This window comes from Amblyomma maculatum, chromosome 5 (assembly GCF_055883805.1).
Source record: "Amblyomma maculatum isolate TAMU_Amacu chromosome 5, ASM5588380v1, whole genome shotgun sequence".
NCBI lineage: Eukaryota > Metazoa > Arthropoda > Arachnida > Ixodida > Ixodidae > Amblyomma > Amblyomma maculatum.
This window is the reverse complement of record NC_139348.1, coordinates 110,930,802-110,945,896: the sequence shown is the minus strand read 5'-3', so window position 1 is coordinate 110,945,896 and position 15,095 is coordinate 110,930,802. Positions and strand designations below refer to the sequence as shown.

Below are 15,095 nucleotides of genomic sequence, written 5' to 3'. Positions count from 1 at the left end.
CCCGCAGGCCGCAGCGACACAGCCGAGGCGACTATTAGCCGGGAGCGAGAAGCGGTGGCCGCAGGGCGGCGCCGACTGAGCCGCGTCGAAGCCACCGCAGACCTGCGAAGGGGAGGAGGAGGGTGCGGCCGTTGAGCCTGAGAGGCATCGCCATGATGGTTACGACTCGGAGACCGAGAAGTCCATCTCGGAGTCGTCTGGTGCCTTCCGCACCTTCTTATGCGGCGCTGATGCGTTCGAAGAAGATGCACAGCTCTCTGTGCCGGATAGGTGATGTTAGCCATGGTCCGCCGAAGGCGCTTTCATAGCGCGGCCCGCACTCAGGCGTTGCGGCCTAGCGGAGCCAGAGCGTCGTGCCACCGTAACGCCAGACAGGGTGGCTTCCTTACTCAGGAGGACGGGTGCAGAAGCCGCCGATTGCAGGAGGCGCGGGGCGTTCAGCAGTGCCTCCAGATTTGCCGACTTCACATGTGGAGCGGGCGTCGTCTGCAGCTTGTCGCCGTGCGTGTGCTGGCCCTCCACAGGTTGCGACTCCAATGCTCGGGATTCAGAGACGGGTACGTCTCAGGAAGTCTCGGAGTCGCTCATCATCATCATTTCATCATCATTTATTTACCCTTAAGGGCCCTTTTGTTAGGGCATTACATAAGGGGGGGGGACAACCGTGACATAATACATTGGTCGATAATACAATAATATAAAACAGAAATACATGGTACAGTGTTCATCTTGTAACTATTCTAAAAACAAAACATCAACGTTAAACATCAACATAAAAGACACTGCTGCTCAAGAACAACCTGAAAAAACAACACGCACTAAGAAGCGCGGAAGAATCATTCAGTACTTGAAATGTACTGTTAATAATTGCCTGAATTTATTTGGTTCTGTTTCAGTGACAATGGCATCAGGGAGTTCATTCCAGCTCCAGGTTCGCGGCCTTTTCTGGTTGTACGCCAGGCTACGAGGACGACTTAGCAGCCGCTGCATAAGAGCGCGGCAGAGCACAATCCACCGTTGGATGTTCGCCGCCACAGCGCTTGCACGCGGAGCGGCAACTCGCACTATCATGGCCATAAGCGCTGCAACGAACGCAGCGCACCGCCGAACAAGCAGCGCCAATGTGGCCCTCAAAGACGCACCTGGAGCACACGCGTTTCATACCTCTATACTCCAGCATCACGCGGGTCCCAGTTACCATCAGGAAGTTGGGGGGTAACTTAACCAGCCGCGTCCCGTTCCGGACGTGCCTCCTAGTCTGGAACGCCAGGATCGACGTTTACGTACGGGGAAAGCGCCGCCGCGACAGCCTCGTCGCTGACGCACGGGGGAAGACGGTAAACCGTCACATAAATCATCGGAGCTCCCATCTGCTCCAGCGGCACTTCTTTCCCGGCGAGACGCAGGAAGCCTCTCGCCACCATTTTGGTCGCTTGCGCCATGGAGGACACGGCGGCCAGGAAACGAAGACCAAGGTGCTGCAAGTACTGCAACCCCCTACTCCGACAACCTCCTCGATAGTGTCCATGAGGCTGTCCGCCGGAACAGGTTCCGGCACCGTGAATGTGAAGCATTGCGCCTTGGACGGGCGCAGTTCCGGGGTTGGTCGTTCCACGACTCGATCCAGGGCCCGGGAAAGCCGCGATAAGAACGCGGCGCCAGAGACAGGCGGGTCCTCCGGGGGGAGTGCAGGAAAACTTCGGTGTGCAGCAGCCTCCTCAGTAAACACAGGGCCACTTCGGAGTGTACGAATGCAATTAATGAATTTGTTCACTTCGTTTTTTTTCTACCGTCAAGACTACTGTGGATCAAACATCCGGCATGGTATCTCGAATTTACGACCTATATATTTATTTCTGCTATTGAGCGCAGATATAAAAGCAAAAAACGACCAATCACGCAGAGATAACGACGCCACTTACAGCAGATAAGGAGACAAGATTGCTGCCTTCTTATCTATATACGTTGCTTTATTTACTATGCCTGTGTTCTTCAAAAATATGCATAAACGCACACAATTCATGTACGTATTCGCAAATTTAAAATTATGTAGTCTTTTTTTTTTTTACGTGTATAGCTTTCTTGTGTATAGGCGGATGAAACAGTGTTGTTCGCAAAAAAAAAATTCACGCTGCGCTTGGCAGCAGTGTTGGACTCATTAAATATGTCGTGATGCTTACTGCTGAATCTACTTCTCTATAACACTTGATGTTACAGACAGATCAACCAAGGGGAAATGAGGGTGCTCGTTGTAATACATGAAGGAAAGAAGCCAACAGTCGGCGAGGCCAAGGAAAGCGTTGGGGATGGTACTTTATGTCTTTTTTTTATTTAATGTTTACTTTTTATAATCACAGAAATTAGTAATACAATCTGTTTAGGGGAAAGATAATTAGACACAAAGTAGAAGAAAAAACAACGTGCCGATGGTGGGATCCGAACCCACGACCTCCGAATAACGCGTCCGGTGCTCCCAACTGAGCTACATCGGCCGCTGTCCCCACTGCTACTTTCTTGGGTATTTATGATGTCTGTATACGAACCTTGAGAGTGTTCACCAGCGCCACCCTCAGCCATAGCGGCGGACGTGGGACGTCCTTTGTTACCGCCAGCGTCACGTAGAACGTGATCAAGAGCGAGGGCGAAAGCTGTGCTAGAACCCTCTTACGCTACCTATTGCTTCAAGACTGCCAGAACCGAGACCCCCGTAAGCTACAAGCAGATCAATCAAGGGGAAATGAGGGTGCTCGTTATAATACATAAAGGAAAGAAGCCAACAGTTGGCGAGGCCAAGGAAAGAGTTGGGGATATAGTACAGAAGCAGCTAAGCGCATATTATCAATATTGTTTCAATATAAAACACATTCGTAAACATTGAGGTCCTTGTTAGAGATCTGAAAATTCATGCTTGCGCTCCAGTCTGCATACTCAATTCATTCATTACTTGTTTTTCAGCATGACGTTAGCTTTTAAATGTACGTGAAGTACGCGTAGGTTTCTTATATATATATATGTGTTTAAATAACCATACAGTGGCAAATGATGAAATAGATATGTCAAAAAATAAGTTTTGGGATGAAGAATATTCGAGTAAAGATATAAGAACGTGCCTTGGTATGCTGCCATTCGACAATTAAGACACGTCGCTGTTGGAGTCAAAAAAGTTTATCGGTGAAGAAAAACTATTAGACTCGCGAGACAAAGAGTACTTTGGAACTGCGCGCACAAGCATGCATGTAATAATCCCTCAATTGTTTTTTTTTTGTCTAAGGAGGAAAGGCAGGGTGGTAAACCGGTAAAAGAAACCGGCTAGCTACGCTACACTAGGGGAAAGGCGTGAGTGGATATAAAAGTTGTTGGTAAGAGAGGAAAGAGTGAATTCAGTACAGTCACATCACATCACGTCACAGGCATATCACGTAACATAAAAGCAAAATGACAACCTTTCAGTCAGTCCTGTGCTTTTCATAATGCGGAGCAGTACTTGGGAGGCCGGCCTTCACCTAATCGCTAAACGCATTCAAAAGCTGCGTTCAAATTTGCCATTAGGTAGTGCCGTAACCGTCCTTAAAATTTTGTCTTAAACATTAAACGCATTCAAAAGGTGAGTTCAAATGTGACATTAGATAGTGCCGTAACCATCCTTAGAATTTTTTCTGAAAATAGAGAGAACAAAAAGGCAAAACTACAGCACAATATTGTTGATAAAAGATCAAACGTTCACGTTTTATGTGCATGAGGTCATGAGGGCGCATTAATACAGAGCTGAAGTCAAAATATGCATTGCGTAAACTCCTCACAAGCTGCCACAGTTTGGACGGTCTAGTGTTACAAAGGTGTGAATTTATATGTACTCATTTTTATCAGCTACCGATTTCTACTTTGCAAAACAAAATAAGCTTAGAAAAGTGAAGGAAAGCATAGCTATTGAACAGTCACTGCAAATTAATTTTTGATTCAATAGAAAATAGAATTCTGCATTGCCATATAATCAAGCCCGCTCGTAGTTTAACTTGGGAAAAGAGTACATACGTACTCAGAGTTATTCAAGATATTCGGTCGGGTGGCATTTCGCAGATTGTTGAAAATCTAGAGCATATTTTTAAACCTTGTCAGACAAACTAGTACTCGCTACAGCATTGCTAGAACATTATACGCAAATCACTACATTTTTTGTCAAAATTTTTACAGCTTATTATATAGAACGCGCGAGGAAAGCTCTGCGCAGGAAACCATTTCTGAGAGGTGCTTGCAAAGGAAACATCACAGTCTTTTTCCCAAGCGTCTGGAATGAGGTGAGTTTCTTTTTAGTTGACACGTGCGCTATCCGTCATAGCATAATAGCACTACTATTCCTCACTCTACCAATAATTTGGGGGATTGACGTTCTGCCTTACGCTAATATCGCATTAACTGGTGACGGAAAGTGTATGATTGCTACGTTATGAGGGTCAATCTATCACCCATGTTTGTGCGCAAAGGCTCTCCACTCCACTGTGATCCATCTCAGATCTGAGATGTAAATACATGTACTCTCGTATTAAGCTTTGTTTTGGGACAAGTAATGTTTAAAACTTTATTTTTTCTTCTGAAGTGGTGCACGGGATGACCTCCCATCTATTTGACAAAGTAGAATTAATTTTGTTACCACAGTAGCAATTTCATGTTGCACATCAGTGCCTGAATATTCGAATTATTAAAGGTCTTCTGCTGACATTCCAGCAGGAATTGAGTCTTTGGAATTTCGCCAAACATACACAGCTTACCATCATTGAACAAGCTTCCTTCAGTTGGGCCATGTGACCGTGTCTCTTCCTTGGTTAGTAACATTCTCCTGTACGCAATTGTAGAGCGCGTACTATCTACACTTTCAGTGCTGTTTGCAACCTTCCATCAGCACATGCCAGCTTGTAGATGTTTCCTTTGAACTCCAAGAAATGTTCAGTGCATGGTCCGAATGTAAAACTGAGAGTAACAAAAAGTTTCGAGGCGAAAATGCAGTGTGTTACCTATAATATAGAACTTAAGAAATACCAATAATGTGCGTTAAGTTCGGCTCTCGGAATATCTTTCTGCACCACTATTACTGCAGTATTACATCTACATAGATTAAACAGTTCAAGTCTACCTGTGTAAGAAACTGCACATTGTGGTTAAAAAGCGATGTGTTTATTTGCCCATTTTACTGCAGTGCTCAAACTTCAGCCTATTCGCTGCTGATGATGAACAAGCATCAAATGTGAGTTCATACTTTTTCATTTTCTCGGTTTCAATGGAATGTAGCAATGAGGAATCGTATATGGTAAGACAAGTAGAAGATAAAAAAAGCAGACCAGTCGTTGGAATGCATACAAGCTGTGGCGCTTGTAATACAGTCGATCGTAACTCTCGTATCCCTTTCAGGTATACTGAAACATGACGATTCGTCTAAAATAAGAAAAGAAATTTCTGCTGTCTTCATCAGAATGCATGACAAACTTTAAGAAAAACAATATGGTCACCCATGACCCTAAGCAACCACAGATTCACAGATGCTCGCAGAATAGGCCTCACGCAGATATATTCCGTTCGTTATGCAATAAAATCTTCAAAATCATGCAGATCTTAGGAAGGCCTTACAAAAAGCTGTTTGTAGGCTTAAATATTGTACTTTTATGTCGGATATAGCGCTTCTTTGGCAAGTTCAGAAACAGGAAGTCAACCTGTGTAAACTAAGTCTAAAAAGAAAGATCAATTTCCTCACAAGTGACGATATTCCTATACCCGTGTTTTGGTTCGGCTTCTTGACCAGTTATCCGGCCTCAAATACAATTCATTCACCAGGTAACGCTCACGCTGAAGCTCTTTTTCAATAGTCTTCGTATATAGCGGTCACTGAGCGCGCTCAGCTTTGTCTTGACAGCGCACCTAGCTCCAATCCCCACCACGACCCTGGTTATCTTAAATGCACTAATGAGGATGACTTCGGAAATTGAATTACCTCGTACAAACGAGTGGGCCTCTACAAAATAGTAATGTGAGAATAACTTCAGTAACGTGTCCCTCATTTATCAGACTGACATGGCTAACGTGGGGGTCCAACCTCGTTAGGAGTCAAGCTTCTCGAACGTATGCGGCCGTGATGATGTCAGGAAGCTCTAAACAAAATAAAGATTTCGTGAGTCGTCGCGGTTCATAGATGTCGTGAGTGTAACTGAGCAAGCCATAGAAGTGCATCTTTACACATCATTTGTCTGAACAATATTAGACTACCCTAATATCCTGATGCTGAATCCAGATAAAATACTTGAGCAAAGGTTTGACGTGACTAAACCTTCGTAGAAAACGCGAAAGCTTAAGGTTATGCGTGTTATGCTTGGCCAAACGACATTTTAGTTCTAGACGTTTTGGGCGGCATTGTGTCATGCAGTGTTGCATATTTTTGGAGCATTGCGCTTCATTAATGAAGTTTGCCAAGCGTGTGATGTAGAAGAAGGTATGCGAAGCAGACAAAGCTGCCAGCGCAGACGTCTCCGCGTGCCGAACCTGTGAAGAACAAAACGCGCGCCGCGTGGTAGTGTGAAGCAGAAGCAGCAGCACGCAAACATATTTTAATTTCTTTTTTTTGTCTCCAGTTTGGGATAGTGTGCGTAAGCACCTGCCTTTCACAATGAGAAATGAGTGGGTGAAGCAAACAAAGAACACAAGGCAGCCCAAGAGTCCGACACTGCTGGCGATACCGTGTTTGAGTGAATGTATGGATTTGAGAACGCAAGTGAACTGTGTTATTTATCCCCTTTTGTGAACAAACTAGTGTTGGCACCACATACGTGTACTGTGCACCCTCTTTTTTGTAGTTTGTTTCCTGCTGTGCCACAATAAACCCATCAAATTTTAAAACCTAGTAGCCTGCATGGCTATTGTGCTCTCATATATTGTTTCTGAACGGCTGTAATATGTTATCTACCCTGCAATGAATAAAGGGAGCACCCTGCAACAGGTGCATTATACACCTGTAACGGGAAATAGAGAACCCTTAACAATATTTAGTGTTGCATATTTAGAAGACAGGATGTTAACCTGTGTAAATCAACTGAAATAGGTGGAATTGATATTTTCCATCTCTTATATCCAGGACACAGTTTTGAACAGGCACTTCTTAACAAAGTATTGAGAACGTGCCAATTATGGACACTTTCGGCGTTCCAAAGAGTCGGCAAATTTGAGAAACTGTAATGCGACAAAATACAAGCAGAGCATACACAAGGTTTATGCAGCTGATAGCCAATAATTCAAAGGTATTTTTGATAAAGCAGCTTCAGTATACTCTGCAGCATCCTCTGAAGTTTACGTGATGAAGAATTTTGTGAGCGACGCTGCGGCTGTAATTCAATGAGTAATCAATTGCGCCGCGCTGCAATAGGTTGCTCGATATAACAGTGAAGTACTCAACTCGCCACAAATTAGGTATCGACGCTACATGAGCATGAATTGTCAACCTCTCCGAATAGCTAATCGCCAAAGAAAGCACCATGCCAGTGCGCTCTGTACCGAGGTTACTGGCTACGTTGCTGTGTAGGTTCCTTTGTGCGAAAAGTTCAACAACACTGATGCATCCGCACTGCAAAGGTCTATTGACGCGGACAGACAACGACAGTTTAAATTGTCCAGTTGGCTTTGGAAGATTTAATGGCCATGAGAAAAAGTGGATTTTGAGTACTGGTGCTCTGCCTATTTATCAAGCCTGAATGTGCGCCAATTGATGACAAAACTTGGGAACTCAGAAGAACGGTACCCGTAGGCACCGGATTAACTTGACTACACCTTCTGGCTTATTCTGTCTTGAATCGGCTAGCTTGTATTGCTACCAAAACCAGCACCATGACCATGCCATCATAACACCCATGTCACCATCGATATTGCGCTTTGAGACTGGGTATCGGAACTTAAGCATTGTCAGTTGCAAAACCTTATTAAAAATGTTATATAAGAGCAGGTGTTCATTCTTTGACATTCGGGGGTAATTGATATACTCCCCGGTTTCCAATGTCGCTTCTCTCACGAGAGGCAAGCTATTGTGGCGCACAAGATAAGTACTCAAATTGTTCATTTTTGCGAATTAAGTACACATTTAAAGTTATTCAAAACAAGCAAACATAAGTGTAATTCGTAATCAAGAATAGATATCATTAGGACATTTCTGGGATCACTCTTAAAGCTTTATCCTAAGGATGTGCCAAGCTGGTCTGCTCTTCGTCCAAGCCGCATGAACTTTTTGAAGATCTGAATACATTACCTGTTACCCGGAATGTTTGGTATGAAAATGTTTAAATCTTTTCAGGAATGCTCCATAATACCAGCGATAAACGTGAGCGAGGTAAGAAACCTTAATTTACGGGTACAGCTCCTTCCCGCTGACGCATTCAATAAAAAAGCTTGGTATTCATTAAAAACATTAAGGCTACAGAATAAGCCCATTTCGTTCATCGTGATGTTGGAATCAAGTTTTTTAAAAGAAGAGATTCGAAACTTGAAGGAATTACGGATTGCATATTAAGAAAAACCAAAGCAGTAAGATTATTTAGTATGGCAACATGCATATGGGGCTTTCAGAAACCTAAAGAGCCTACGTGAACAACAAACTCAGAGTATCCCACGCATTTAAATTATTCATTATATTTGCCAAGCCTAAACCCACTCAGTATGATTCGTTGTGACGAAGTTACTTAACATAAATACGTAACAAACGATGTGTCGAATGTTAATTATATTATTCGCAGGCACAACGCAATAAAGTAAGAGAAAGTGTGCTACTCGACATGCACCATTTAGCGCCTGACTTTGATCCCCGTCTTCTCGAAGGTGCGCAGGCTGGCATTGCACACTCCCTGATCCTATTTTGACACCCCGCAGAAATATTACATTACTTGATAAACAATCTTCTTTTGCTATCCGTCTGCTTGCATAATCGTCCATTTGTGATGGTTTTGGGACTCCCAGCATGTCCTTCGCCATACCTAAGAAATGACCCAGGTAGCACAAAGTGGGATATGAAGGGTGGGCCCCGGTGGGTCCGATGTAGGCAATGCAGGACAGCCCCGGTTGACTCAGTGTGGGTGCTGCAAGAGGGGCCGAGGTAGGCCCGAAGGGGGCTGTCGACAAAGCCCCAATGGGCCCCACTAGGGCAGGCAGCCCTTGCAGGGCTGCCCAAATTTTTTCGGCATTGTTAAAAGGGCACATCCCGCCAACTCCCCGCGATGGTCCTACTTTGGACCGATTTGGGGAGCCGCTTTGGAGGAACATTTTTTTGTATTTCAGTTAGCCCCTCAGATAATGACATAGGACCAATGCGGGTTCTATAGCGCTAGCCGCACTTGGGCTTGCCCACATTATCCTCATAGGGGTCCGACGCAGGAAATTGATGGAAAGCCCTAGTCCAAGTTTTCCCAATCAATATTTATGCACATAATGAGGTAATTATTTTATACATCTCTGCACTTTCTAAACAGCCATAATAATAAATTTTACAGTAATTCATAACATTCATCTTGCCGAAATGACTTCATGTACATCTTGTTCAGGCTATGGAGATGTGTGTTCTGAACAGTAATATTGTGCTGGGAGTTGCAGGCTGTCCAAAGCAACCACATAAGAGGCAACATTTAGCAATCAGTTTGTTTTAGTATTTGTAGCGCACTTTGCATGAGCGCGAGAACTAAAGCCATGTAAATTTCTAATCGACTAAACATGGCAACAAGTGATATACAAATCATCTATAATAGTAATTTAGGGCAACATCGAATGCAAATAAAGGTTGGAAACAATGATTACGCAATTGCACGCACGCCTTCTAGCCCCATTAAGGCCGATGTGGGACCTACAGCGGTTTTGTGTGGGCAGCCCCAATTGGGCTGTGTGTTGGTTTTGAACCTACAGCCCACTTGCTGTTCCACGTGCCTTCAAATTCCCCACAAGGGACCAATTTTGGTATCATGCGGGCCCTCCCGCCTTCAAGCCCCATTACGGCCCATGTGGGATATAAAGCAGTTTTATGTCGGCAGCCCCAATTGGGCTGGACGTTGTTTTTGAAGCTAGAGCCCACCTGCTGTTGCACGGGCCTTCAAAGTCCCCACAAAGGACCGATTTTGGTACCATGCGGGCACGCCCGCCTTCCAGCCCTATTACAGCCTATGTGGGACCTAAAGCAGTTTAGCTAAGGCTGCCGCATTTGGGCTTCACGAGGGCTTGCCAAATTGAGTCCTTATTCATAATTCTTCTGCCCTCAAGTAACCTACAAGGGGCCGATTTGGGCAGCATGTGGGTATGTCCGTTTTCTTGCCCCACTACGGCCGATGTTGGTCCCACAAAGATTTAATGGGGGCGGCCTCATTTCGGATCTATGAGGGCTTTCCCATAAAAAGCCCACATTTAGGTTGGATTACCCTCAAATATCCAGCAAGGGACCCTTGTGGTCTGGATGCAGGAACGTGCTCTGCATTAGCCCAAGAAACGCCACTATGGGACCCATGCAGGAGGAGAAAGGGCAAGCCCCATAGCCCAAATGGGGCTTGCCCACCTTTGCTCCATCGGGAACCGATGCAGGTTTTATGATGGTCGCCCCAGCCCCTCTTACCTGCATCAGACCTACTGGGGCCCAACATTCTGTGCTACCTGGGGAGGATTGAAACTGTAATATTTACATATATACTTTTTTTTAACAATGACTCAAAGTAACATTGATGAGATACGTCTAAGTCCCTCTTCCCTGCCCTCGTGGGGACAACCAGGTAGGGAGGAGATTCCTGAAAAAGTATACAAAAAATGTAAAAGAATGCCCTACAGACATAGCCTTCAATTGTCTAATTCTTAGCAAAACTTCGCCTGTCGAAATGTCGCAGGAGAAGGGATTCTTTATATCTTGGAAGGATGGCGGATCCATAACATATATCTGAATTGATGAGAGAGTTCCGAAAGAAGAGAAATTGTGCAGAGTGTGCTTCAAAGCGCACGGTAAGAGCCGTAATGAGTTTTCACGGGCGGAGAGAGAGCTTTTAAATCCGCAATAAATAAAAATAAATGTGCATTATTCTGCCATATACACCGCCAAAACGATATCGTGGTGGAAAGGGTGAAAGGATGCGCACGAAAGGATAGCAACGAAAGATACGCGCTTCCAAATTCTGGCCGAAGAAAGTAAGAAGAACTACGCCGCAATGAATTAGCGGCCGCTTCAAACACATTATGATAGCTAAAGGTAGATGCATGACAATTGTTTCACGTCTTGATTGAGTGTACATGAAGTTAGGTACTTTTATGACTGAACTCAGCAAGTAGATTACTGGGTACGTGTTGTAATGTACAACAATAAATGCCTTTGCAAAATTATTCTTTTACAGTCATACGTTGTACTTACCTCGAGCACTGTACCATATATTCACAGAAAAGATTGAACATTGCAGTTTTCGTTTCCAAATTTCAAAAATATATTCTGTTCAAATATAGTGCATCAGCTGCTGAACTGATTTTCTCAAGAGACATTCAATTGTAAAGAACAGCTTTCATAACATTTGTAAAATAATTATGCAACATTAAAACAATTCACGCAATGAGCCTTGGAAACTGTAGCCTACAGTGGAAGGGACTAAACCTCTAACAATTAAAACTTCTTTGAAAATTCAGAAGCTTTTTAGTAGCAGTCTTAAAGTGAAGAAAAAAAGAAGGTTAAACATTTTAGCACTGCTTGGAACCATAGTGCCTCCGAGGACGGGGTTACCTTGCGTAAAAATGCTTGAAAAACTTTCACACTCGCGCAGAACTTGCCTGCATTTCTTTTGAATAGCTACAAGTGCCAATGGGATGGTGTCCAATAAAAGCAGTTGCGTACGCGAATACAAAATGCTGGTATTTTCCTGTTTCATTCAATATCTACATTATCAAACATACGCAGTGAAATGTTAGGCGCTCATGAACGATTCACCAGTTTGAAATATTCAATTATTCGAGCTGATGTACCGGCTTCAAATTTTATTATTTTTCTTTTTCTTACAAGGCTTTGCTCACAGCGAATCTCGGGATGTAATGTAGCGCAAACCAGTGTAGTTCCTTGCTTTTGCTTTCAAACAATTAATTCGTTATGTAACTAAGTAGTTGCCTTACGCGACGCAGCGCAAAGAATCGAAACAGACTGCCGTTTTGTGTAAGCAGTAATCGTACGCCCACGGTGAATAACGATTACATTGCTTCCTTTCGTTTCAGTGTCTTGCCAAACTGATTTCGGAAAACGTATCGCCGAAAAACTACACGAAGCTTTTCTGCGACTTTATCAATGATGTTGAAAACGCAAGCTGGAATGAGCCTTCAGCAGTTAGACAGTATAGGTCTCATTTCCGGAAAGGGTGTAAGTACCATAAACCTGATCATAATTATTTTAAAGAAAATTAAGAATTACTGTACCTACCAAACTTTTATCAAGACACCGCAGGTCGTACTGAATCGAAGTCATTATGTTCAGTGTCCAAGCAATGTTACCTGAGGGCTTTGTTCCTAAGCGGTGCGGAAGTTACATTTGTGTCTGCTTATATTGCTATAGGCGAAAATTTGTTCAGTGAATATTCTTGCTGCGAATGCAATGAGGGAAACGCAATATGGGAAACAAAAATTTAACTTCGCTGTTGTGCTTTTAGTGTTCGAAATTTGACTGTTAAAACAAATAACTAAAGCTTCAATATTTCATTGCTTGCTCATTTTAGGCAAAATGTTCCATGCGACGTTATGGGTGTAACTCTTGAGGGGTACTTTGGTCGCTTACAAAGTTTTGTGCGCGCTTGATTCAAATTTTAAGTCACTGAAATATAGTGTCAGTAGAAGGCAATCTGCTACTTATGTCAACTGCGAGAAGATCGAAGTTTTGGCGGCCACGCTGAATGCTTCTTCGCATCAGGGCCGGGCGGCGAGATTTCCCGCAATTGCATTTTTATCATGTGCCATGAAAGCTAACAACATGGCAAGCTTTCCCAGACAACTTTGCTAACAGAAGCATAGCCGGCACAAAATGCCCATGCAGACGCAGCCGCCGTCGTTTCGATAGAGGCGAAACGAAGGGGCGTCCGTGTGCTGTGCGATGTCAGTGCAAGATTCCAAGGTGGCCGAAATCACTCCGGAGCCCTCCCCTACTGCACCCCTTTCTCTCTCTCTCTCTCTGCTTTCACTCCCACCTTCCTCCCTTCTCTTGCGGCAAGGTTCAGGCGTCCACAGAGCAAGTGTTACAGATACTACGCCCTCCTTTTTTATGAACAAATTATTATTATTATTATTATTATTATCATTATTATTATTATTATTATTATTATCATTATTATTATTATTATTATTATTATTATTATTATTATTATTATTATTATTATTATTATTATTATTATTATTATTATTATTATTATTATGCTTACAAAAGGCACACCCAAAGAAGTGCGGCCTTTCAACAAAATTAACTTGGAGCCCATTCATTTTTCGTGCCTAAACGTTCTGTTCGGTGAATGCCGCTTTGTGTGCTTTCCCCTATCGAACCTTACAATTTGCCCTCCGTACGGAATAATAAACGTTCATTGATTGTGAAATTTTGCGTGCAGCACGGTGGCCTATATCAATTGGTGTGGGCCTGCCAGGAGAGCCCAAATATTGAAATTATAAGTCAGCCAACTAGGGAGGAATATGATGCGGCCTTGTTCAAATCGGATACGGAGGCCCAGGATTCCTCGATGTAATATAATAAATGATTTCACCACCACAACCAGGAGGCCCTGATCTAGAGTACGCAGACAGCGGTGACTACCAATAGTGTCCCACAGTATGCAGTGCCAGCCAAAGCTATAACCATAAAGCATTTTGCTGTGTCAATATACACTTTCTCCTCCCCCTCGTACGCAATTGTACACTATAATACCCCAGGTGGTCTCTTTCCACTTTCACTCCCACCTTCCTCCCTTCCCTTACGGCGCGGTTGAGGTGTCCACAGAAAACATGTGAGACAGTTACCACGCCTTTCCCTTCCTATAAATCAATCACAAAAAATCACAATCGGGTGGTCGAAATTACTCCGTAGTCCTTCACTACGGCTCCTCTTTCTCTCTTTCCACTTTCACTCCCACCTTCCTCCCTTTTCTTACGGCGCGGTTGAGGTGTCCACAGAAAACAAGTGAGACAGTTACCGCGCCCTTCTCTTCCTAGAAATCAGTCAATCTATTGCGGGACGTGCCACAACGTGCAATAACGGTTGGAGGAAATAAAAGTGTCTGTTACTTAATAAATTATTGAACAGCGACCTGACTTCTAACACTATTCCGGCTGGTTTTTCTGTATTGTAATGTAGTATGCGAGAGCATCATTGCTCTGCTCTTAAAGACAAGAGTTTTCCCGAAATGTATCTTTGTTTATTAGACTGCATGCTTGTGCTTTTTTCTTCTGGTGTCCCTCATTCTTTGGAGCAGCATATTTTCGGGTATCTCCTATGGGCTTCATATTGCTGCCTATATAAATACTTTTCAGACAATTTACGGGGGTTCTGTTATTTCCGAAGAATATCTCAGCCGCTGATTCAAGCTCTGAACTGAGTAATGTGTGAATGTGTTTTGAGAGATTTTGTGTTTTGTACATCCCTTGGAACAATGAATTGTATGGACCATTTCTGAGTAGCCAATTGTTCTGCACTGATAAGGCTGGTGTGCCTTTCTACAATACAAAATTTTGTTGTTGCTTTTCTTACTTTCAGGTCGAAGCCGATGAAAGCTGCTCGGCTTTCTACCCTTTTTCAGCGCCTCAAGTTTTTCCAAATGAATTATGTTGAGTATATAAAACGACAGAGAACAATCATAATTTGATTTCAGCCGCGTTTTTATTGTGTGGTGCAAAAATAAAGAAGATTGCAAGCTCAATTTACGGTCTCTGTATTTTCAATAACAGATCGATGACAGTACTTTCTCATTTTGCTCGTTTATTCACTCATTATGCTGCTAGCCCCGCCGGGGTGGTGCAGTGGTAAGACGCCCGACTACTGTGCCGGAGTTCCCAGGATCGAATCCCGGCCTCGGCGGCTGCGTTTCGTTGGAGGCGAAACGAAGAGG

The 15,095-nt window shown here is 43.6% G+C and overlaps 1 protein-coding gene across 1 annotated transcript in view; it reads left to right on the top strand.

Annotated features, from left to right (window-relative positions):
• The window catches only part of LOC146189246 (uncharacterized), a 62,130-nt gene extending 47,241 nt beyond the window's left edge, over positions 1–14,889 (top strand). Inside the window, exons 6-10 of the mRNA XM_084605211.1 lie at positions 4,192–4,295; positions 5,192–5,239; positions 8,321–8,356; positions 12,235–12,376; positions 14,744–14,889. Of these exons, the coding sequence (XP_084461337.1) occupies positions 4,192–4,295; positions 5,192–5,239; positions 8,321–8,356; positions 12,235–12,376; positions 14,744–14,757 (344 nt within the window). The 3' untranslated portion in view covers positions 14,758–14,889. The remainder of the gene's footprint in view (positions 1–4,191; positions 4,296–5,191; positions 5,240–8,320; positions 8,357–12,234; positions 12,377–14,743) is intronic.
• Positions 14,890–15,095: the final 206 nt, after the last annotated feature.